The sequence below is a fragment of the Ornithorhynchus anatinus genome, chromosome 10, assembly GCF_004115215.2.
Source record: "Ornithorhynchus anatinus isolate Pmale09 chromosome 10, mOrnAna1.pri.v4, whole genome shotgun sequence".
Taxonomy (NCBI): Eukaryota; Metazoa; Chordata; class Mammalia; order Monotremata; family Ornithorhynchidae; genus Ornithorhynchus; species Ornithorhynchus anatinus.
In genome coordinates this window covers 49662459-49686851 of record NC_041737.1, presented here as the reverse complement: position 1 = coordinate 49686851, position 24393 = coordinate 49662459, and the positions used below count along the sequence as shown (strand labels likewise).

Here is a 24393-nt window from a genome sequence, read left to right as displayed (position 1 = left end):
TACGGTGCTCTGCACCCAGTAATTTTTTTTTAATAAGCACTCAATAAATACCACTGATGGAGGTCCTCAGTGTGATCTTTTAAAAAAAAAAGTCTCGGAATTTCATAGAATTCTCTTTATTATTGACAAGAGGTTTGTTTGAACTTTTACAACTGCACTTTTAATTCTACTTAGAGTTTATTCTGCCACAGTTGGAAACAGCATAAATACCTAAGGCAGTGAAAAGAATCGGCTCTTCATTTTATTTTTAGTGTCGATAATGCTCTTGATTTTCTCAGGAAGATTATCGAGGCATGAACCGTAATAGATAAAAGCTCTTTCATCCACTTAAATGCTATTTTATCATACTGATATGAGTGATGGCTAAACTTCAGAAAAGTGGGGAAAACTTCAGAGAGGAGAGGGACAACAGAAGTGCTTGTTCTAGATCTTTAGATGTCCCTTCTTTGCCCTCCGCCACTCTACACCTTGCACCTGCAGAAAGAACAAGGTTACGAGGCTATTGGATGGAGAAGTTTGACGATCTTCAACTCTTTCTGAGTTTGGGAAAGGCTCTTGGAAAATCCTCAACTGGGGTGAGCCTCTCTGTCCCAGACTGATAGCAGAATTATTACTATGATCATATGTATATATTTTTTATTACCTTATTTATTTTGTTAATGAGGTGTACATCCCCTTGATTCTATTTATCGTGATTTTGTTGTCTCCCCCGTTTAGACTGTGAGCCCGTTGCTGGGCGGGGATGGCCTCTGTTGCTGAATTGCACATTCCAAGTGCTTAGTACAGTGCTCTGCACATAGTAAGGGCTCAATAAATACAATTGAATGAATGAATGAATGCTCTAGAGAGCTACAGTATCGAACAGGGAATCGTGGGTGTATTTATCTATCTTCACCAAACACTGTCACAGTGCTACAAAGTAAACAAATAGGGGCTCTGAGGGCTGACTACCAGGTTCCAAGATGCCAAATCTGCTCATCGCAAGCCCATCCCTCGACTCTGTGAAATCTGGTGGGGGTCGGACGTTGGGGGGTGGCGGGGAGAGGCTTCTAGCTCTTCAAGTTAGGGCATCTGCTCTCCTGGAGGTCAGACAGAGTATCTAGAGGCCAGATTAAAGCTCTGGAATGCTCATGTGGTTCCTCTACGTAGAGTACTTAGGCACCAAACCCAGTGTGTTCAGTTGTTTTGTTGATACTGAACAGAGGCTGATATTCTTTAGTTCATTGTTTTCGTTTCCCAAATTGGACACATTTTCCAAAAACATAAAGTTTTTTGCAAATATAAAGTGCTACAGAAGTACTAAAAAATATCTAATTCCAGTGAAGAATTTGAGGTGCACTTCATTAAATTTATTTTCCTAACTATGAAATTCAGCTTCTTTTTCCAGCTGGTTTGTCATCAGAGCTAGTCACTTTGAACTCTTTTGGCTGCTTTTGCCAGTTATGATGTACAGTACAAGGAGGAATAATTACTTCCTCTCCACGACTCCACCTCCATCTTCTCATTCAAATCCTTCCTCGAATCCCACCGCCTCCAGGAAAGCCTCCTTGGGAAGACACGGTGTAGATATCTCCAGCATCTCTGACAAAAAACTCTCTACCCTACTTAATCTTGCTTATATTCCCCTTAATTAATACAGAAAAGTAGGTGTATGTCTGTCAAGATGTCTTAAAATATAATCATCTAGTCTGCCGTAATTGCATCTTTGGTATGTTCTTTGAGGCATCTAGCATTCCGCTGTGCCTTCCATAAATATTAATCAGTCCTTCAAACACTCTGTAATAGGCTTTTGCCATTAACATGGGGAAAAGAGAACAGTTAGTACTTGATTATTTCCTTAAATATATCATAAAATGAAACATTTGTAACTGTTTAATACAAAAAGTGATTAAAATTATGTTTGCTTTTCAGTGGGAAACTCAGATTGGTAGCCTTCACAGGCATTACAAAAACACACCAAAGTTATATGTTCGGCAGAGAAGCTTTATAGCAAACAGGGAAGATTTTACAGCACGAAACAAGAGGGATCATAAAGTGAACATTCCACCCACTGAATAATTGAAACCCATGTTAAATTACAGTTACTTTTCCAATAAAACATTTCTCTCTGTCTTGACAAAATTAAACTGCCAGAATTTAAACAAGAACTTTATGATACAGGCAGTTGGCAGGATAATCCAGCCTTGGGAAGTAGAGACACCTCTCCTTCACTAGTTTTCACAGCTTCTTAAGAATAACATAGAAAACATGCCAAAGACATGCCTTCCCAAGCCATTTATCCTCTCATCCAATCGTAACACATACCACTTCACAGCCAAGCTCACGCAGCACAAAATATATGGAGAGATGGCAATTATCTGATGAACTTGGACTTTGTAGACAGGCAATATTAATAATTCAGGACCAAAACTCATCATTACTAGCAGTTATTTAAGCTCTGAACGTTGTGCCAAGTACAGAACTAGGGTCTGGTGAAAAACACAACAAAAAATGAGCAAGGACAGTCCCTTTTCTCAAGAAGATCGCACTCTAAATAAAAGGGGACAACATACCTAAAGAAGTCAAACTATCAATAGAGTTCAGTCTTATATCCAACAACTAATGTGGCATTTCAGAAGAGGTTACATCAGTAGAGACTTAACGGGTTCGCTTTCAGTGTTCCCCAACTTTCTAATTGGGTTTCAAGGCTGAGGCCCATTTTCCTCTGGATGCAACCCAGAGTGAAGGAGGGCACTGTCTCTTTCTCTTCCAGGTCACCACAGAAGACGGGAGAAACCCAATCTTGGGTCTCACTCCCAGTGGGCCTGAACTGCCGTTGTTAGGGGTGATCCCGAGACTGCATGACCCCATGCATTGGCAGCATAATAACTGGACAAAGTAGTAGCCGGAGAAGAAGTTTTAATTTAATCCTTTCGGGTACCTGCTTTTAAATTAGAGCGTTGAATCCCGTTTTCCCTATAACCTATGTTTCTCACTGGAGGCAAGTTAGGGCCTTGGGAAAGCACATTTGTCTTTCAGGCCTCTGGGGACTACTACACCATCGTAATTTCTTTACTGAGTTACCATTATAGCTAGAGGATCAAGTGGGCACTCAAATACTAATATTACTACTGCTATTAAGGTAAGCAACGTTTTTTTGTCCATGCCGTCGAGTCAGTTCTGACCCACTGCGACATCTCGGACACATTTTGCCCAGAACATCCCTCTGCAATCGTTCTGGTAGTGTATCCACACACTTTTCTTGGTAAAAATCTGGAAGTGGTTTTCCATTGCCTCCTTCCGTGCAGTAAACTTTACTCTCTACCCTCGACTCTCTAAAATGCCGCTGCCGCCCATCAAGGGTGAGTTTTGATTGTCTTCCCCTCGCTAGCCACTGGCCAAGCTAGGGATGGAATGGGTTGGCCTCTGCTTGACTCTCCCTCCCGTAGCCAAGACCGGTAGAGTATTGGAAACTCTCCAGGTGCGACCCTGAGAGGGGGAAGGTAAGCAACTACATAGGGAAATTCAAGATATCAATCATGCCTTGGAGGATCGCAAGCCTAATGAGGCAAATTTGAAATCAATAATATGCCCAATTGATGGAATCCAACCTAGATCTACTCCCTCCTTGCTTTTGATCCTTTTATTTTAAATGTCTCCACTGCCTCTGAATTGCCTATAATTTTCTGCATGTAAAAGTGTAATACACGAAGCAGGGAAGAATGAAAGGATTTCTAACAGCACAAGCAAAACCACAAAAAAAGTATGACTTAGAGGTATCTAACTGCATAGCCCTGTGTAAGCAACTTCAATCCCATCCCCATTGGAGAGTAAAACAAATCTAAACTTTAATACAAGCAGCCTCGCAAAACTCAGGTAAGTTTATTTCTGTCTTTGGGTCACCTGAAGAACGTTTTTGACTCGAGGCATCAATAATTTATGGCAAATGTAGCCAAAAATTATAGAGCAGGTAGGCTGGGAAAGTTCCAATTCATTCCATTTCTAATTGCTATGACCACCACAGCATCATAACTTCTTTTCAAAGCTTCTGCTCTCCTCCTTGTCATGCTACTAAGAAGGAATGCAACATCAGACTCTTGGTGGACCGACTTCAACACCACTTCTGAGAAAGGTGAAAGAGATGCCTTTAGGGAACAACCTATAAAATCTGATGATGGAGTCCCATAAAGAGTTGGAATTTCATAAGAGCTTTGAATTCATATATTTGGAAAGAAAAATGAAGCAGCACACTCTCAGGGAACATTATTCTCTTGGTTCTGGTCGTAGCCTTCGGGTTACTGGGCAGAAAAAGTTACTTCTACATTATTTCACTGTAACCCATCTGTTACTCCCTTTTCTCTGAATTTCGGTGGAATGAAAACATTGGCTCTGGTAAGTTATAGCTTATGTTTCCTGTGATTCTATTTGTATATTCCTCTAGTCTTTACCATTTCATACCACTGGCAAATTAAATTCACATGTCAAAATACATGCTCATTTTAAAAATCACATATATAATCTTTGTCTAAACTTTGATTTTCTCCTGTACTGAACCTTGAAACCTGCCTCTAATACCAATACCTTGCTCAAAATTAAAAACACCCAAAAAACTACAGCTAAGATAAATTTCTTGCCTTTTCCTCTATATCTCCATAGTTTTCATTATGGCCATGGCTTCACTATTTCAATTCCCAGTTTTTATGCTTTTTTGGGAAAATAAAGTGCAGCATTCCAGTGGTGATAACATATCTCCAGTTGTTTAATTTTCCTGCCCGAGGTATTTGAGAGCACAGGGAAAACAAAATGGCAGGTTAAAGAGGGGCTGAAAGGAAAACTAGCCTCCCTCCACCAGCACGCCTGACATCTACACCCCATCATCATTATCATTATTGTTATCATCATCATCCCCAATAGCACATTCAGTTGTCTGGTAACCTGTGTTTGTACAGTGCATGTTTAGAGTAGTTTGGGAATTAGGGAACGTTCTTGTGACAAAACACATCTATTTGGTAAGAACGTAGTGGAGTGTGGGAAGTCTATCAACTCTAGACCAAGTTTTCTTTTACCAAGAAAACTCCCTGGATCCACTACCAGAACGACTGTAGATTGAGGTGGGGCGTTCTGGGAGAGATGTGTCCATGGTGTCGCTATGGGTCTGAGACGACTCAACGGCATAAGACAAGACAAAGAGTTCATTAGCGACATAACCCCCGGTTAAAACTGAACTGCATAGATTTACTGAGTGCCTTGGGTGTGCGGAACTCTATGCTAAGCACTTTGGTAGCATATTTATTGTTTGGCAAACTATGGTAATGCAAGAAATGCAGCTACATGAGGGCACCAGGTTCCAAGGAGACTCCTCTGGCTTGGTACCAAGAAAATTCTCAGATTAGCTCCTGCACAGTGTTTGAAAGTGCCTGGCTGCCTGAAGCTGTCATTGTGGGTTACTGTACGCTCAGCCATCTATCTTCTGTACGTATCACAAGCCCATCTATCTTCTGTACGTATCACCCCATTCTCCTTTCTCATCTCCTACCCTGCTCTCTCCTGCTGATCAAGAGACAGCAGGGTCCCACAAGGGGAACTCTGAACTCAGGCCCGCTGACTCCATTTCCCTTCAGATGAAAGCAGATCTGCATAGAGGAGCCACCTATTCTCACAGGCATACTCCAATCGAGCAGTCAGTGGTATTAATTGAGCGCTTACTATGTGCAGAGCACTGTACTAAGCACTTGGGAGAGTACAACATAACGGAATTAGCAGACACGTTCCCTGCCCCTAATGAGCTTACAGTCTAAAGAGGGAGACAGACATTAATATGAATAAATCATTTATAATACAATTTAAAGATATGTACCTAAGTGCTGTGGGGATGGGGGTGGGGCAAATATCAAATGTCCAGAGGTCACAGATCCAAGTACACAGACTGCAGAAAGGAGAACGAGCCAGGGAAAAGAGGGCTTAATCGGGGAAGGCCTCTTGGAGGAGATGTGACCTGAATAATACCCTGAAGGTGGAGAGAGTTGTGGTCTGGCATATATTAAGGAGGAGGGAGTTCCAGGTTAGGGGGAGGATGTGAGAAAGGAGTCGGTGGCGAGAGAGACCAGATTGGGACACAGTGAGTAAACTGGCGCTAGAGGGGCCGAGGATGTAGGGTGGTTTGTTGTATGAGATCAGTAAGGTGAGATGAGAGGGGGCGAGGGGACCGAGTGTATTAAAGCTAATGGTAAGGTGATTCTGTTTGATTGATTAAACTGTAAGCCCGTCAATGGCAGGGACTGTCTCTATCTGTTGTCGATTTGTACATTCCAAGTGCTTAGTACAGTGCTCTACACATAGTAAGTGCTCAATAAATACTATTGAATCTGACCCCTTTCCTTTCAAGCTTTTGGTCTCCTTGGTCACACCCAACCCAGCTAGCAATTCTTCCACCTGGGGAAGACAAGAATGCTCTTGCACACCTGAACACTGGTTTCCGGGCTCTTGGGATTGGGACTGCAAGGCCCTTAATGATTAGTCCCAAATTCTAATCGGTAACCATGACTTCATGGCCCATAACTATCTTATGGGTCTCTTGGGCTTATGCTAGTTTGCCTGGCTGATTTAATGAAGCCTGCATTTCATGGGCCTTACTGAATAACAAGTTTCCCAGGAAATGTGAATTGTATTTATTTTTGAAACTCAATACAAAGCTCCAAAAAATAATAACTAAAAGCCTATTTCACTATAATTTTGTTTGGTATAGTAATTTTTTTTCATTTAAAGAGTACTTACCTAAATGCAGTGCTCTTCATATTCACGTCGAAAAAGCAAATATTGGCGGGCTGGGGAAATTCGGAGTTTTTAGTCTGCCCTTAAAAAGATCTTAATTTGTATGGGCACTCTCCCTGGCACTCAGATTTAATGCTGTTTTTTTGTTGTTATTGTTACTTTAGATTCAGGGAAGAAAGAAATGCCTGAGAATGTACTTTTAAAGAGCATGGATGGAAGAATAGAGGCAGTGTTTCAAAACATTCAATTTCTTCCCTTTTGCCCTGCCCCTCACCCCTTACCACTGGTGTTGGGTCTGCTGAAAGTTTTGCTGACAATTTAGCAGAGTAGTTTCTGCCTGTAGAGTCCAATATTTCATTGATAATAGGAGGCTGGGTATTGCTCATATAAAATTCTCCAATCCTTGCTGGACTCAGATCAGAGGGCTCTGTTCTAAAATCTGGCAGGAAACAGATAAAATAAAAAACAAAAATAAACATTCCATAGAGCAAATTAAAATTCTGGCTAAGACAATAGCCATTGTGGATGCACTGGTAGAACAATGAATATAACAATTTCTTTCTTGGCTAAATTCTTATTTTAGAAAGTTTAAAACAAATGTAATAAACCCAATGCTAGGGAAATGGTTTAAAATGAAATGAATTTTAAGCAAAGCTATTGATTATAATAATATTACTGATATAATCAACTTCCTTGTTAATGACCACAGGCTCTATTAGAATGTAGAGAAGCTTCAGGGCACAATAATTTAAATTCATTATAATTCTGGAATTACTAAATTACGGAAGGTTTAGTTAAGATTCAGAACCACAAAATGTGAAAACTTCCAGGATGCTGCTAAAAATAATGAAGGAAATCATCTCCACGCACTTCTGTTACATGGGACCTAATAAAACATTCCGTAGCAAAGTCCCTTCTGCTAGAGAGCCTGTTACGATTTAACACATCACCACAATAAATGAGTCAGGCCCAGTTTTAACAATGGTAACTCTAGCCCAGAAAACATTATCAACAACAGCACTGTCTTTGAATCATCTCATTACATCCTAAAATGGATCCAGCAAAGAACACCGTCCGCTAATCGGACACGCCACACTTCTGGGACATGGAAAACTTGGAATGAGGGTAGTGGAGAGAGATGAAACTGATTACAAAGTTTGAAAATGGAACCTATTCAAAAAATTTAGAGGCCCTGGGATTATTTAACGGAATGAAGAACATGTTAGTACCCATGACTTCATATGCCTTAAAGCAATTGAAAGCCGGTGAACAACTCTTTCTCCATTTCTACCAAGAACAGAATATGAGGAAATGGGTTTACAGTGGGGCAGAGAGTTTTCCAATTAAACGGAAGAATTTCTTGAAGTTTAATCCTGCTATATCGCAGAATGATGAAGAAGTCTACTGACACATTGATTCCTCATCAACTCCATTTTTTAATTAATGAGTTCTAAGTGCATACTAAGACATTTGAAGAGTTAAATTTGAATAATTAATAACATTTTATCTCAAGTATTTAATGAAAACACTGATGATAGTTGATGATGACAAATCACCTTAAGTGAAGAGAAATTATGCATAAGATCCCCCTCTGTGTGGAAAGTGGTAAAACACTTTCATTTTAAAGGAAAAACTATTTTCCTGGAGAGTAAAATGACTTTCCCATGACCAAATGTGAAGCACAACACAGAGCAGAAAACAGAAATAAAAGATTTCAATTTATGAACATATTCATAATTTAGTTACTTATATTAATGTCTGCCTCCCTTTCTAGACAGGAAACTCCTTGTGGGCAGGGAAGGCATTTCTGTTACACTGTACTCTCCCAAGCACTTAGCACAGTGCTCTGCCCACAGTAAGCAATTATTGCCAATAAATCCGATTGACTGAATGAATTGATTGATCGATCTGTGGTGGCAAATGAAACATTTTAGTTATTTGAAAATGTTTTCAAGCGGAATTTTTTTACCTGCAAGCTTACTTTAATAGAGAAATTTCTTTGAACCATTTTAGCAACTCAGCAAAGTTTCACAGTTTTTCAGGATTTCTAGAAAGTATATTCAACCATCAAAGTCAGAAGCATAAATATTTTAATCCTAGGCTGTCCTAACAGCCCAAAGTAAAATATTTGCTGCTGCAGCGGTCAGCATTTTAACAGCCACTTTTGTTTTAAACTTCTCCCAACAACAAAACCACTTAGAGTTAAATAAAACACATTCTCTTTGAAGTAAAGGAAGGATTTTACTGGGATAAAATTTGCCATTACTAGTTGTGCCTTAAAAGATAAAGGTGAGTGGGGAACAGATGTAAACACCTGTTCAGTCCAGGTCAAATCTTACAATGTAAACAGTCTTTTTTGCTAAGGATCACCATCCAACTATCCACACCATTCAGTTACAGGCATAGGACTGATCCAAGAGCTCTCAAAAAAAAATTCCCAAAATAGACTGTAATCCCTAGAATGTGTTTACTGTAATCAAATAAGTTCAAGGGCAAAGGGCCAATATTTTTGAAGTTTTAATATAGCAACGAGTGATCAATGTTTTTACCTCATTTAATAAAAATCCAGAATTACCAGCAACACAGTATCTTGAAACTAATCTTCTTAATGTTCTCTTACTAAAAGTATCCAAATTAAAGTCAACCTTGAGGCAACATTTTAAAAATAAATTACTCCACAGTTCATAAGAACCAATCTCTTCAGAAAATAGGATAGTTAAATTTATTTAAACACCTATAATGAAGCTCTAAATGAATTTAATGATGCATAGTAGATTTAAAAGTTATTTTATGTATTAGTATCATTACCAACTGCCTGACTATATTAATGAAGATTCTGGGGCATGGGGAAGTGTGACAGCTGAAATTAAAAAAAAATGTTTGAGTATTTAGTCTTGGGTAGCTTCACTGCCAAATGTATTAGGATAAAACAAAAAATACCTGTTATCTGTATTATCTGTATTATCTGTATCCCACAGTACTTGCATTAAATATTTATATTTACGCAGTAAAAGAATACATAATAAAAGAATCAATTTGTACACAAGTATGGAAGAATTCAAGGTTTGATTACCCCATATTTCAACTCGATCATAAAACAAGAATCTCATCCTTTTCAAGTTAGTAAAAAATGAAGAATTTGGGAGCCAAATTTTGTTATTCCAGACATGGACACTTTTACAGTAATAACACAAGACGAAATACAGGAGGAGAAATAGGCAAGAAGAATAAATCAACAAGAAGAATAAATCAACTTTGGAACCTATTCATCTTTTATACCTCCCACTGTATTATGGTACAAGACAATTCAATATATATTAATTTATCGGTGCCAGTGCCCAAACGTTTCTCTCAAAATGTACTTTTTATTAAAAAACTTTTCTTGGAAAATAGAATTGGAAATGTTGTTCGTGCCTAACATGGAAGCAGTATTTTACGTATAAAATAAAGTGCCATAAAACGAGGGTCTTGTAGACAGCACCGAGACTCGTTTAGGTAACAAATGAAAAGGACTTTATTATATACATCACATTTGTATTTAAGAATCTCCCCGGTTATGTAACATCTTCCGTTTGTGGGCAACAAAGAGCGTTTCCAATTTATCACAGGCAACCACCAAAAGACCCCAGGGACGGAAAGCGTGTTGTAGGAAACCATTCGGCTTCGACAGAAGGGTAAGATAGATGTGACCTTCAAGTCCTCTCACCTGTGATTCTAAGAAAGGAATGAGAGGAGCCTGAAAAATAGCCATTCCCCACAGTAACCTTTTCCCTTTGCAGTCATCTACTTCAGTGAAATTAACTTCTACAGTAGTGGGCCACAATATGGTCCAGGCAGCTGGAGTTCTATTATTGTATATGGCAAGAAGACACATAACTGTATATGAAATGCCATGATTCTGTTGTCACACCCAAAAGGTGAATCAGCTCTGATATAGAAACTAATTTCGTGAAAGGCAACACCACAAAAATTCACGTGTGAATTTACGCATACGTAGGTTCTTTTAGTGGCATATTTAAACATCTGAACCCTTGGAGATACTATTTAATATGTACGGTGGATAGCTCCTAGCGATTCATGCTGTTTCGCTGATCATAGTTTTTTCAGTCATGTTAATCCCTCTGGCAAAAACTCTTTTAAAAATTCACTCAACTAACCTCTCTTCATGCTCGTCTGTCTTTTTTCTGACCTTTGAAACAGGGGGCACAGATGTGCATTTTTGCCTCAGTGATTGAAACACAGAGAAAACTAGTTCAACCCCAGAGTAATGGTATTTACTGAATTCCATTTGGGAGCCAGTATCACATTGCTTTATGCCCAAGCCAAGCCATTCAGGAACAAAGTTGGGTCAGCAGTGATAGCCTATTCTCCTCTGGATTCTTGGAGGTTCAAAATATAAATGTTCCCAACAATGCTGGACTACCCCAGAGAACATCTGGACATTTTTCTGTAGGTCCTGGTGGGCAACTGATCCCCGAAGGTAGGATAGGAGTGGTGTAAACCGATCCTGCACATCAGTAGTATTGGTATTACTCAATTTGGGAATGGCGGGACTCACTCAACCGTGGGCCTTAAAAAGGAACAGGGGGATGAAATAGGAACTGGAGCTCCACACGAAGGAAGAGAACTGTGGGACTTAAAAAGGAACAGGGGGATGAAATAGGATCTGGATCTCCAAACAAAGGAAGAGAAAGGGAGGAGCAGCATGACCTACTAGAAAGAGCACGGGCCTGGGAGTTAGAGGACCTGGGCTCTAATCCCAGCTCTGCCAGTTGCCTGCTGTATGACCTAGGCAAGTCACTTAACTTCTCTGTGCCTCAATTTCCTCATCTGTAAAATGAAAATTCAGTGCCTGATCTCTCCCTGTCTTAGACTGTGTACCACTACACTGGATTAACTTGTATCTACCCTAGCACTTAGAATGGTGTTTGATGCATATCGAGCATTTAAACAAATATAATAATAAATTAAACCAAAGCGGTCTTTGGAAGGCCAAATATCTCGACTTAGATTAGCCTATTTTGGACGCATAATCAGGGGGACTAATTCTCTGGAGGAGACACTAATGCTAGGAAAAGTCTAGGGAAAACGTGAAAGACGCACACTGGCAGCTAGATGGACAGAGACCATAACAACGATTACAGAAGAACCGTTAGAAAGGTTGTGAATCATGGCAGAGGACAGGATGTTCTGGAGAAAGTATATTCACGGAGTCGCTATGAAATGGAAATGACTTGGCGGCACTTAATAATAACAATAATAATAATAATAATAATAATAACAATAATGATAATAAAGGGCACAGCTTCAGGGAGAGTTTCAAAGAGGAGTAGGAAGAATGGGTCTTCCCATGTGGGAAGATGTATTTTAACCAGGTTGTCTTAGTGTATCTCTTAGTGTAGAGTCTGGGCTTGGGAATCAGAGGACCTGAATTCTAATCACAGCTCTGCCACTTGTCTGCTGCTCAATGACAAGTTACTACTATTATTACTAGCAGTCATTCCAATCTGGGTTCTTTTCTTCAGATAAATCCAGTTTCATGTGATCCCCTTTGACATAATTTATCAAGATTTCAGACTTTGGTAGCCATGCTGCCAAATGTCCTAACAGATTTGAGATTTCAGAAGTGGAAATTTGAATAGTACTATTTGAATAGTACTTATTCCTACAATACATGGGCTGCGAACTATTCAGACGCCAAAAATTCTCCCAAGAGCCACTTTACTTTCACATGTCAAAACTTCTGCCCCGAAACATCTTTTCCACCAAAACCAAGCTCAGATTCCTGATGAGAAAAGGGCAGCATAAAGCTCAACATCAAGACCAATGTCATTCAAAAGAAGGGAATCTGAGAGAAGAGCTTCTTCTACATCTACTTTTGTCCTGTATCCATTTGCCTTTCTCAGTCTAAATGCTAGTTTCTCTTATCTAAGATGAAAAGCACTCTCAAAACACACCAAAAAGAGAAGGTGTGTATGGGAAATCAACACACACAGGAATTCTACGGTGATTTCCTCCAAAGACTGGGGGGTGAGGCCAAGGGAGGTGAACAGAAAAATCCATCACAGATAAAACCTTTTTTTGGATACTGAGCTCCAAGGCAATACGGTTTTGAGGGGATCATCAAATAGGTTTCCTTCCAACACAGAAGAACATTCTCATTCTCTAGACTGTAAGGTCGTTATGGGCAGGGAACATGTCCGCTAATTCTGTTGTACTGTACTCTCCCAAGCACTTAGTACAGTGCTCAGCACATAGTAAACGCTCAATACCACTGATTGATCGACTGATTCCCACTCCTTCTGTGAAGAATACAATAAAGCTTATAGACATTGTGCAGTTTTGCAGTGGCCTTGCAGGAGTTCTGCTGTGGAGTCTGGTACCATAAGGTACAGCTTTACAGTGGCTAGGTAGTAGGGGCCTAAAAGAAGGGCATCCAGAAGAAGTGCTCCTCTCTTCTGGGTTGAGTTGGGCTTCAGAGGAGTAGAAATGTAAACTCCTGGAGGCCAGTGATCCTATGTCCTGCTTCATTTATCCTCTCCCAAGCACTAAGTCCACGCTCAGTAGGTGTAGGTGGATGATGGATGATTACTGAATCGTTCTGCTGTGGAGACTTTAGTCGGGAGCTTCGTGGTTGCAGAAGGAAGTTGACTTCAGGTCTTGCAGCGACGATACCAATGTCTTTCCATGGTGGGGGACCAATGTTGGAACTTTCTGGTCAGATCGTGAGGATTAAGTGTTGGTGCCGTGGCTGCCCCTGGTGCAGAAGCTCCCTTTACGAGTTCTCCCCTGTTGGGTTGGCTGTCAGCGGGGAACCAAACTCTCCTAATGCGATGGACCTGCAGAGGTCTCTTTGTTTTGGAGTGACCCATTTCGGGAGGCTTGCCTCTCTTTGATTTGTTGCTCCTGTGTTGGCCCTGCGGAACTCTTTTTGTTCTGAAAGGTTCCCTTTTTAAGGACTTTGCTCCGCTTAGCTGTTGGCTCAGAATGGGGCGAGGCCTCATTTTGTGGAGGTTCTGCAGATATCTCTTTAGGCTTATGCAGAGATCTCTCCCTTTGGTGAGCACTTTTCCTTTTGGGGGATTGCTCCGGGGGGGATCGTGCGGAAACTTCTTTATTCTGGGTCTTTCCCTTTCTGTGAGCTAGCCCTTCTTTGCTGGGTTGAGGACTCTGGTCTTGGGTTAATCCTATGGGAGCCTCTTCCTTTTGGAGTCGTCCTTTTTTAACCGTGCCCGCATTCTGAATCAGCTTCCTGCCATTGGGAGGAACCAGACTGGGGTTTAATGGCTGGTTGGTATGAATCTTTTTGCTGGGCTGATGCACTTCTTTTGAATCTTTCTCTTCCTTGATCTGCTTACCACTAGACAAGGATGCAGCATGGAGAGGCTCAGGTGGTTCTAGTTTGTGGCCTTTGCTACCTTGAGTCAGCTGGGAACTGCGGGGTAGCCTAGGACTGAGGTGTTCAGGCAGCTTTTCATGATTCCCCTTACTTTGGGAAAGTCCTATTTTAGGGGGCGCCTGTTCCCCAGTTGGCCAATGGCTGGGAGGCAGAGCCACGCTCAAGTATGGTGATCCTACTATGGATTCTTTCTGTGGAGAGAGCATTTGGGGAGTGGCTCCCATCTGCTCAGAGAGCATCTGGTTTGGGGCCGGAATCTGCTTTTGGTTTCGTGGCAGCCCAACTGGAGTCTTCTTGCTGGTGGAGAACACAGCTTTCTGAGCTCTTCCTTCCTGTGTCAAACTGAAGGTTTGCGGCACTTCAGGGGAAGGAGGAGTGATGAGAGGGAATCTAACTTTCAGATTCGCCTCTTCCTGGGTCGGTTTGGGGCTATGGGGTATTGCACTCTGGCCCAGTGGTGGCTCCCTTAAGGGAGGACTGATGAGTGGTAGTTTTACTTCTCTGGCTTTCTCTTCCTGGGTTAGCTGGAAGTTCCAAGGCACAGTTGGACTGGAGCGCTGTGAAGGCTGGGAATAGAGAGGGCTGATGGCAGGGAGATTGTTGGATTTTCCTTCCTGGGTCAGCTGGGGTCTGAAGGAAGGAGCCGTGCTTTGGTCTTGCATTAGCCCCGAAGTAGTCGCTCTAGTTGGTGAAAAGTCTTTTATTTGGACTTCAAACTTGGGTGCAGGCCTCTTGGTTTGGAGAGGAGCTAGTGTCCGGGGCTGTGGAAGTCTAGTAGCAACTCTCCTGCTGAATGGAAGTTGAAGTATTTGGACTTGCCCCTCTTTGGTCTGTTTGTGGTGTCTTGTTAGGAGTTGCAACGGCTCAGGGAAGGGAGTACTGACACGGACGTGATCTGCTTTTTGGGTTTCTTCCTCTGGGATCGATTCACAGCTTCTGACAGGAGAAGAGCCCAGTTGCAGAGAGGACTCAGTGTGGGAAAGAATCACCGACTCTTCACTCTGGCCCTTCTGAGGAAGCTGGAGTAGAGATGAGTCAGGCTCTTGGGGCGGATATGGGGCAAGACCCAAAGTTAGAGAGGGCGTGGTCTCCTGAGGTAGAATGGGGATGAGCTTTTGGGATGGGGTGAGGGCAGGCTCCCGGGATGGAGTGGGGACCGCTTCCTGGGACGGGGAGGGGACAGGGTCGCGGGATGGAGTGGTGACTTGCTCTTGAGGTGTAGACTGGGCGGGCTCCCGGGATGGGGTGGGAACCGGCTCTCGGGGTGGGGAGAGGACAGGATTCTGGGCTAGGGACAAGGCAGACTCCCTTTGTGGCAGTAAGGTGAGTTCTTGTGGAGGATCAGACCGAGCAGCACTGGTGGGAGAAAGCTTGACTTCACCTACTTCCGCCTCCTGAGGTGCCCGACTCCTGTGGAGTGGAATTGGTTTGGGGTGTTCAAGTGAACCTGGGTTGGAACGATCGATAAGAGGCAGCCTTGCCTCACTTGTTTCTTCTTTGTGGACTGGCTTGGGCTGTTGGGAGGATGTTACATTCCCAATTTTGGGAGAAAGGCCTTTTTTCTGGGTTTTCTCTTTGGGTTTCAGTTTTTGGTTTGCAGGGGGAGCAGATTTACGAGTTAGTGGTTTCTTGGCAGGAACTGGGACAGGGCCCCTGGTTGGCGATGGGGGATCTGTTTTCTGAGCTCCCCGTCCCAATGTCTGCTTTGGGTGTGGGACTCGAGCTTGGGATTGCGGTGGCTTGTTGTGAGGGGGTTCTTCTTCATCTGCTTCCTTATCTTGGGCCAGATGGGAGATGTGGAGAGACACTGGGCTAGGATGGGGTGAAGGCTTTGGGTGTGGAAGACTGCTGGGAATGGACTCTACTTGGAGGGTTTCTCCCTCCTGGGGCAGCTGGTGGTTCTGGGGGGGAACAAGGCAGTTGTTTTCTGGCATCTTGGCATGGATCAGCACCCCGAAAGGAAACTCTGTTGTAGAGCCTCCCGCCTCCAGTTTCGCCAAACGCCTTGGGGATGGAACTAGGTGTGGTGGTACCCCAGCCAGAGTCTTCCTGTTGTTAGCTAAAAACAAAGTCACAATAAATAAGGCCAACATAACCACAATTACAAGAAACAGTTCTCCATGCTGCCAATATATGTAGATGTGAGACAACCTGTCCATCTCCTCTCTTTGGAAAATGAAAAATGCTGGGGGAAAAAAATCTCATTTGGGAAAATGGACAGGAACAGGACATTTTAGTGTAGTGATTTGAGGGTGATTGGATGTACATCCTTAATGTTGGCATTTGTTAAGTGCTTACTATGTGCCAAGCACTGTTCTAAGTGCTGGGTTAGACACAAGGGAATCAGGTTGTCCCACGTGGGGCTCACAGTCTTAATCCCCATTTTACAAATGAGGTAACCGAGGCACAGAGAAGTTAAGTGACTTTCCCACAGTCACACAGCTGACAAGTGGTAGAGCCGGGATTCGAACCCATGATCTCTGACGCCAAAGCCCGTGCTCTTTCCACTGAGCCACACTGCATCCTTACATCTCACATACACAAAAAAAATCCATTCCAAGAGTGGCATGGAATTTTTCTCCTAGAAATCCTAAGTGGCAGAACTTTTACTTGCAAGGACATGAACCTTCCCCCTAGAATCCAGATTCTTGGATTTCAAGGAGGGGGATCTCCAAGTTTTCATTTTTTGAGGAAATGGAGTCACTGCATCTTATGGCTGTTGGAACTTTAGGACACCTATGTGGGCTAGGAGGACTGCGATAGGCTAGGAGTCTGCAAAACTAGCAGGGCACGATCAGCTTCGGCATTCAGCTACTCTAGATATGTAGAACAAGGCTCGTTTCTAGTCTGGCAGCAGCTCCTGGCCCCAAATTCCCCATCTCTGAGAGGTTTTAAGAGTGTGTGGAGGGATGTCAGATTTGGACTTTGGATCTCTGGCCTGCATCCAGCTCAAGCTGGGCTCTAGCCCCACAGGATCCCAGATCAAGGCAGATCCCCAGTTGAGACCAACAATCACTCAATGCTAAAATCTCAAAATGAGGAATGTAGTTTTCTAAGCTAACCTGTGATAAAATCAGCAATACATTACAAGAGGTTTCTCTGTCTTCAGCCCCATTTTTGGTCTGAGCATCAGAAAACACAGCGGGCTTAACATCGTGTTATTTTCAACAGTTTAGGAAATGGGGGGATTTGGCTAATCACACCAAGGTCGATGCCCAAGGTGAGGAGTGGCAGGCACAATTAATATTTTTAGCTTGCCTTGTGGCCTGTGGACAGAGTCATCTGCCACTATCGCTGATTCAGGACTCCCAACATTGCCCTGCACATGAATTTACATGGGAAATAATATTCCAGAATTGAGGATTAAGAAGACTGTGCAGACCTATTTTTTACTGATGTTACATCAATAATGGAAGGTTTTTTACTGATGTTACATCAATAATGGCAGGTTTTCTGGAACCACTGACGTATCAGAAGGAAACTTAATAATAATAATAATGCTGGTATTTGTTAAGCGCTTACTATGAGCAAATCACTGTTGTAAGCGCTGGGGTAGACACAGGGGAATCAGGTTGTCCCACGTGGGGCTCACAGTCTTAATCCCCATTTTGCAGATGAGGTAATCGAGGCACAGAGAAGTTAAGTGACTTGCCCACAGTCACACAGCTGACAAGTGGCAGAGCTGGGATTCGAACTCATGACCTCTGACTCCAAAGCCTGTGCTCTCTCCACTGAGCCACGCTGCTTCTCTAGCTTGATATGAGGCTTTTTCTCATAATCATAACTTGATTATGAGGCCTTTAGAAATGTAGGGAGCATGAACAGTGGTGTAAAGAAGCAATTATCCTACTGCAGCGAGGGGCTGCCTGGCCCAGGAAATGCATAGACACTGCCACTTAGAGACATTACCACTGCAGAGGGAAAGAGGGAGGGAAGAAGGATTGCCTCCTATTGTGCAAGGACACTTAAGAGATACTCAGGCTCAACTCCTACCCCTGGAGAATTAATAATAGAATACAAAACTTCCTTTCAGATTGTAAGCGGTAGAAACCAAATTGAGAGTCTTGCAGACAGCACTGGATGGCAGACTAGAGAATTGGACTGGTATTCAGAAGGTCTTTACCCTCAGAGACTGGGAAGCTTCCACAAAAGCATATACGTAAAGTGAAAACTGCCCGCAGAGAAGATCTGTAAAATCCTGTGACTTCTTTAGACCTCTTTTCCTACAATAGTCTAGGTAAACAAAAACCACTGTGGTTTCCATGACCTTTGGTCCTAACGATAGCTGGAAAAGCACTTTAGTAAAAGTATTTCTGCTGCAAAATGATATTAAAAGAGTTGAATGGGACCCAGCTGATGTGAAGGGCAGGAGAGGAGATGATTTAGGACATGGTTGGGCATTGTTGGGACCTCCAGTTGGCTTTTCCTCAGGGACAGATATACTTTTACTTTAAAGTAGGGCCAGTCACTTCCTTGCAGGTATGAGAATGCTGCACCTGAAGGCTCGTTGTCCACTCAAGTCTGTCAGACTTTAAAGGGAGATTAGAGCCTGCTTTTTCATTTTCTCAGCCAAACGGAATACAAATAAAAAAAACTTAGAGTCCAAGAGAAGCCACACCGCCTTCCTTATCCTCATGCTTTGTGTCATATCTCTTCAGTTTACTCTGTTAATCAATTAAATATCAAGTTATCTATGAAGCCAAGATGACTTTTTACATGTTTTGTCCAAATGCCAACGAAACAGGTGAGGGAGATTTCCTCGGTGATCTCAGAGGGAAATTTCAAGCCAGCAACATTTCACTATTTCATTTTAAATAATTCAATTTCCGCAGTGATTTTTTATGCCTCTTTTTGCCTTTGTAAATTCAATTTTGAAATCATGGAAAATTAAGGCTTATATTTGTGGGATAACCTGCTACTGGTCTAGAGAGACTTACAGAGAGAAATGGGAGGATTAGAGGAAAAGGAGAACGAGAGGGAGGGAAAAGGAGAGAATGACCGAATGAATATCTGTACGTACACATACACACACAATCTCTCTCTCCCCCGTGGTCATATTTCTCATCTTTGGTTGATGCTTTTAAAGTTACTATTTTTCATAAAAGTTTGAAATACAGATAGTCTAGGAAACAATTTGGAGGAAAAGTCCCATTAGGACAGGTGAGGACAAAACCTGGCCAGTGGAATCAGTTGAGCCCTTTCCTGCCTCTTAAACCCAACCTCTTTCCTCCCACCCACCTTGTTCTTGAGTGTGTTGGTCCAGAGTTGGTGTGTGGTCCTCAAAAGCAAGAAGTGGTGTTAATAAAAGTGGTAAGATGACCTTCCAGCTCCAACAGTTTCCTGCCCCACACTACCTCCTCAGGGCAGGCCTATTTTCACCAGAGTGGGCCACTGGAACTCAAAAGGTTTTGAGGTACTGATATACTGTGGGGATTAAAGAAAAATTCTAAAATTCAGGTAAAAACCCTCTTCCCTACTCTAACATACCTACCTTTATTCCTATTTACCATCCTCTGCCATTTCTTCCTACCTTTTTCCAACCCACTTTACCCCCACCCATCTACTCTTAGAGAAGCAGCGTGGCTCAGTGGAAAGAGCACGGGCTTTGGAGTCAGGGCTCATGAGTTCAAATCCCAGCTCTGCCACTTATCGGCTGTGTGACTGTGGGCAAGTCACTTAACTTCTCTGTACCTCAGTTCCCTCATCTGTAAAATGGGGATTAAGACTGTGAGCCCCACGTGGGACAACCTGATTCCCCTATGTCTACCCCAGTGCTTAGAACAGTGCTCGGCACATAGTAAGCGCTTAACAAATACCAACATTATTATTATTATTATTATTACTCTTCCTTACTCATCTTTCCATCTACTTTTTCAAATCCTAATAAAATCTCATGTGGCTTACTTACTTTTTTCTTTCCTCTTTCATGTTTTTCTTGCATTTTATCCTTTTGCTTTGTGTCTGTTCTGGGTATTTCCTTCAGCCCATATCTTGTACCTTTAGTTTTTCCTTTTCTTTAGGGGAATTCTCCAACATCCTCTTTCTGTGTACATTTCTCCCTTTTTTTTTTTCCTCATCCCCATTCTCCTTTAACTTTTTTAAAAAAATTCACCATTCATCCTTCTCATCCTGAAGGCCTGTAGCTTCTTTACCTTCCCCGTCACCTTTACCTCCATTTTGGCCCTCCACAGTCACTTCCTAACTTAGCTCAGAGTCCCAGGCTTCTGGAACTGCAGGGGTTTGGGAAGGAAGAGGCCCATGATGCCTCCCTCCCACTCCAGCACAACAGAGCTCTGGTTCTGCATGTCATGAGAACCGGGACTCAATCAAAAGTATTTATGACACACTTTGTGCTGAGCGCTGAACTAAGGACTTGGGAAAATACAATACAATAGAGTTAGCAGTTAAAGAGGGCATAAGCACAGAGTCAGCTCCTCAACATGAATTGTCATGAGTAGTTTATATCCTGGTGAAGAATGTGGGCAGACAAGAGGAAACCCGGTGACTGCATACTAGGGAAATCTTTGGGACCCACCACCACAGAGATTAACTTCACCCCAGGACTGTGTGAGCAGGCACTGTCCCCCAACTCTGTTATATTGTATTCTCTCACCTGCTTAGTACAGTCCTCTGCACACAGTAAGCACTCAATAAATACTACTGACAGTCTGTGCTGGGAAGTAAAACAGTCACTATTTTGATTTCTTTCCTGTGTTTTCAAAAACCAATCAATGCTAGTTTCTAAATATCACATAGTAAGTGCTTAACAAATGCCATAAAAAGCTAAAAAACTATAATCACAGTTGGAGAAACTTCTCACGGTACCTGCAATTGTAGTTGCTTTGTTTTCACTTAGAGTCAAATCCTTGTCATTCTCAGCCAAACTAAGATATTCTCTGATGAGCTGGCTCAACTTCTGGTAGGCATCATCCAGATCATCTTCAAGTAAAGGAGAGGGACAAGAAACATATCAAAATACTGTATATTTAGCAATGATCCATTATGAAGAGGAACAACCTGGATAAATACATTTCATTTGTAGATAATTGTAACTCTTATTCTAACCCCAACAATAACTCGTCAGAGCTCCTAACGTCTAACGGCACTCAATACATTTGAGTTTCAGTTTTTCTATTTTCCCTTGCCCAACCTCTGGTGAAGGTGCTAATTTGCAAGGATGATTTTAAAGGATGGGTGGCAGGAAGGATGGAAGAGAATCATGGAGCGCTGATAAACCCCACACTAAACAGACAGCCCTTCAATAAACTAAGAATTAATAATAATAATGATGCTATTTGTGAAGAGCTTACTATGTGCCAAGCACTGTTCTAAGCCCTGGGGTAGATACCAGGTAATCGGGTTGTCCCACGTGGGGCTCACAGTGTTCATCCCCATTTTACTGATGAGGTACCTGAGGCATAGAGAAGTTTAGTGACTTGCCCAAAGTCACACAGCTGACGAGTGGCGGAGCCGGGATTAGAACCCATGACCTCTGACTCCCAAGCCCGTGCTCTTTCCACTGAGTCAGAGAATTGACTACGACAACCTGATTCTTAGAGTGACTGAAATTCCACTCCCATAGCACAGTGCAATCCAGCTGCTGAAATGGCATCGCTATTCAAAAATGTCACCTTTACAGCCCCTGTCAAACTGTGAGAAAATAATCTGGGAAAATATGATGTGGCCTTATTTTAGTTGGATTGTTTCATTTGGAGTCCAAATGAGATGCATATAGAGAAGTTGGAGAGGTGATCAATCATAAATTTCCATACGAAAATGATGAAAACCTTAAGATGAAATATTAAGTTTTATACCTTGGATCCAGGAATTATGAAGAAATGTAAATGTTATTCTTTCTTTCATTTGGAAAATAATAAATCGTTGCTATGTACTATAAAATAACCCTTTCCACGTTTCTATTGAAAAGGTTATAAAAAGCAGATTGTTTTCCTTTGTTTATGAGAGGGCATCTCTACTTTGGAAGAATTTACAAGCTAAAATTAGGGTTAGTTAAATTTGGTCAGTCATCAATCAACCCACTTACGACTGCAGATATTTGGGTTAGCAGAACCAAGAACTGCATAGCAATAAATTGCTGAACTTTTAAAAATTAAGTATATATTCTGTTTTAAAAAAAATAATAGGCTCCTGGTGAGACTTTACTTGAGGGCTTCTCTATCCCTTTGATCCTAACTTTTATTTTGAGAGGGAAGAAGAGAGGGGCAGATTTCTTTAGTGAAATTTGGGATGTTTCTGGCTGCTTTATTTGGAGTTTGATTATTTAATTCTTTCCTGAAGTGACTGTGTCAGTTGCAGACGGTATGCTCATTTCTTTTCTAGACAGAGCAGGTGGTTCAGGCCTGCTACAGCCATAAGCCTGGGCCTCAACGCCGATTCCAGGATTTCGCCCCGTGCAGGTCTCTAGCATCCAAAGTTATGAGGATGAATTGGAATTGCCTAGGAAGTTTATCTCAACCAAACACATTTTTCACTTCCTGGATTCATACTTTAAAGAGCAAACCTGAGACATGCAGGGATGAACTCACCTGCATTTATTATTGCATCAAAGTAGCCTGGAAAATCCTGATTTATCTTAACATAATAATCCACCCTGGAGACGGCAAATTCGACTTCTGCTCGGCTAAATACCCCTTTTCTCCGCAAATAGCCCTCGTATCTCTCTTTGTTCAATGGAACCAGTAGGACGTATCGAGGTTCAAAGTAGGTATTTTTCAAACTTCTCACACCCTTTGGAATTAGAGAGAAAACAGAATTTATCCCATCTAATAAGCCAAGCACGAAAGAACACCAAAGTTCAGGGAAGACAATTGTTTTTAAACATTTTGAAAATTGCTTAAACATTTTTCAAAACAGAGAAGCAGCATGGCCTCCTGGAAAGAGCACGGGTCCAGGAGTCAGAGGACCTGGGTTCAAACTTCGGTTCCACAGCTTGCCTGCTATGTGACTTTGGGAAAGTCACTTCACTTCTCTGGGGCTCAATTTCCTCATCTGCAAAATGGAGATTAAATACCTCTTCTCCTTCCTATAATGACTGTGAGCTCCATGTGGGACAGGGACTGTGTCGGTCCTGAATAACTTGAATCTACCCCAATGCTTAGAACAGTGCTTGACACAGAGTAGTTAACAAATACCATAATTATCATTATTATTTTTCCCATAAAAATAATTTTGTTCCAAAATCACTGTTAAAAAAACCACAACTCATATATATTGTGTCTTATTTCCCTGTACTCTGAAGGGTCTAAGAAAAAGTAAAGGTGCAGAGGAACAAAGAAATATTCCTCTGCAACCCTACGGTGTGCGGATAATATCTCCTCTCCCAGTGATAATAATAATCATAATAATAACAGTGGCTTTAGAGAAGCAGCATGGTACAGTGGAAAGAGCGCGGGCTTGGGAGTCAGAGTTCATGGGTTCGAATCCAGGCTCCGCCTCTTGCCAGCTGTGTGACTTTGGCAAGTCACTTAACTTCTCTGTGCCTCAGTTACCTCATCTGTAAAATGGGGATTAAAACTGTGAGCCCCACGTGGGACAACCTGATTACCCTGTATCCCCCAGCGCTTAGAACAGTGCTTTGCACATAGTAAGCGCTTAACAAATACCACCATTTATTTTTAAGCAGTTACTATGTGCTAAGCACTGGGATAGATACAAGATACTCAAGCCAGACACAGTCCCTATCCCAAGTGGAGCTCACAGTCTATGGAAGGGGGACAACAGGCAATTCATCCCCAGTTCACAGATGAGGAAACTGAAGGCCAGAGAAGATAAGTGACTTGCCCAAGGTAACCTAGCAGGCAAGTGGAAGAACCAGGTTTAGAACCCAGGCCTCTGACTCCCAGGCCCGTGCTCTTGCAACTAGGTCGTGCTGCATCACTCCTTCTGCTCCAACATGAAGTTGCTGGGCAGAAGTTCCACCAGGGGCACGTATAGCACATTCAGGGGCATGGACAGAACCGATCAGCCCACCACCCTCCAGGTAACCTCCAGGAGACCCTCACTGGCTTCTCGGCACCGATGCACCCACATTTTGACTCTGAAGGAGGTCATGGCTCTCTACCACTGACTGTAGTTGCACAGAAGGGAGTGCAACTTCAGGCCTAATGACTTTTCAGCTGCAATAAGAGAATACGGGAGCAAAATGGATTGAGGTTTCCCTCACTTCTCCCTTGTGTGACCCGGATTTGTGAGGGGAGAACCAAGTTCATTATTAAGTTCCTTAA

General features: G+C 42.3%; 1 protein-coding gene across 5 annotated transcripts in view; it reads right to left on the bottom strand.

The window, feature by feature from the left end:
• Positions 1 to 24393, bottom strand: part of LRGUK (leucine rich repeats and guanylate kinase domain containing) — a 90205-nt gene that overhangs the window by 17200 nt on the left and 48612 nt on the right. For 3 of the 5 annotated variants that reach the window (XM_029073837.2, XM_039913257.1, XM_039913258.1), the window contains exons 15-17: positions 22696 to 22897; positions 20975 to 21088; positions 7032 to 7189 (exon numbers count right to left, since the gene is read on the bottom strand). In XM_029073837.2, coding sequence (XP_028929670.1) covers positions 7032 to 7189; positions 20975 to 21088; positions 22696 to 22897 — 474 coding nt within the window. Of the gene's footprint in view, positions 1 to 7031; positions 7190 to 12971; positions 16209 to 20974; positions 21089 to 22695; positions 22898 to 24393 lie in introns of those variants that run through there. The other 2 variants (XM_039913255.1, XM_039913256.1) reach the window with 2 other exon arrangements.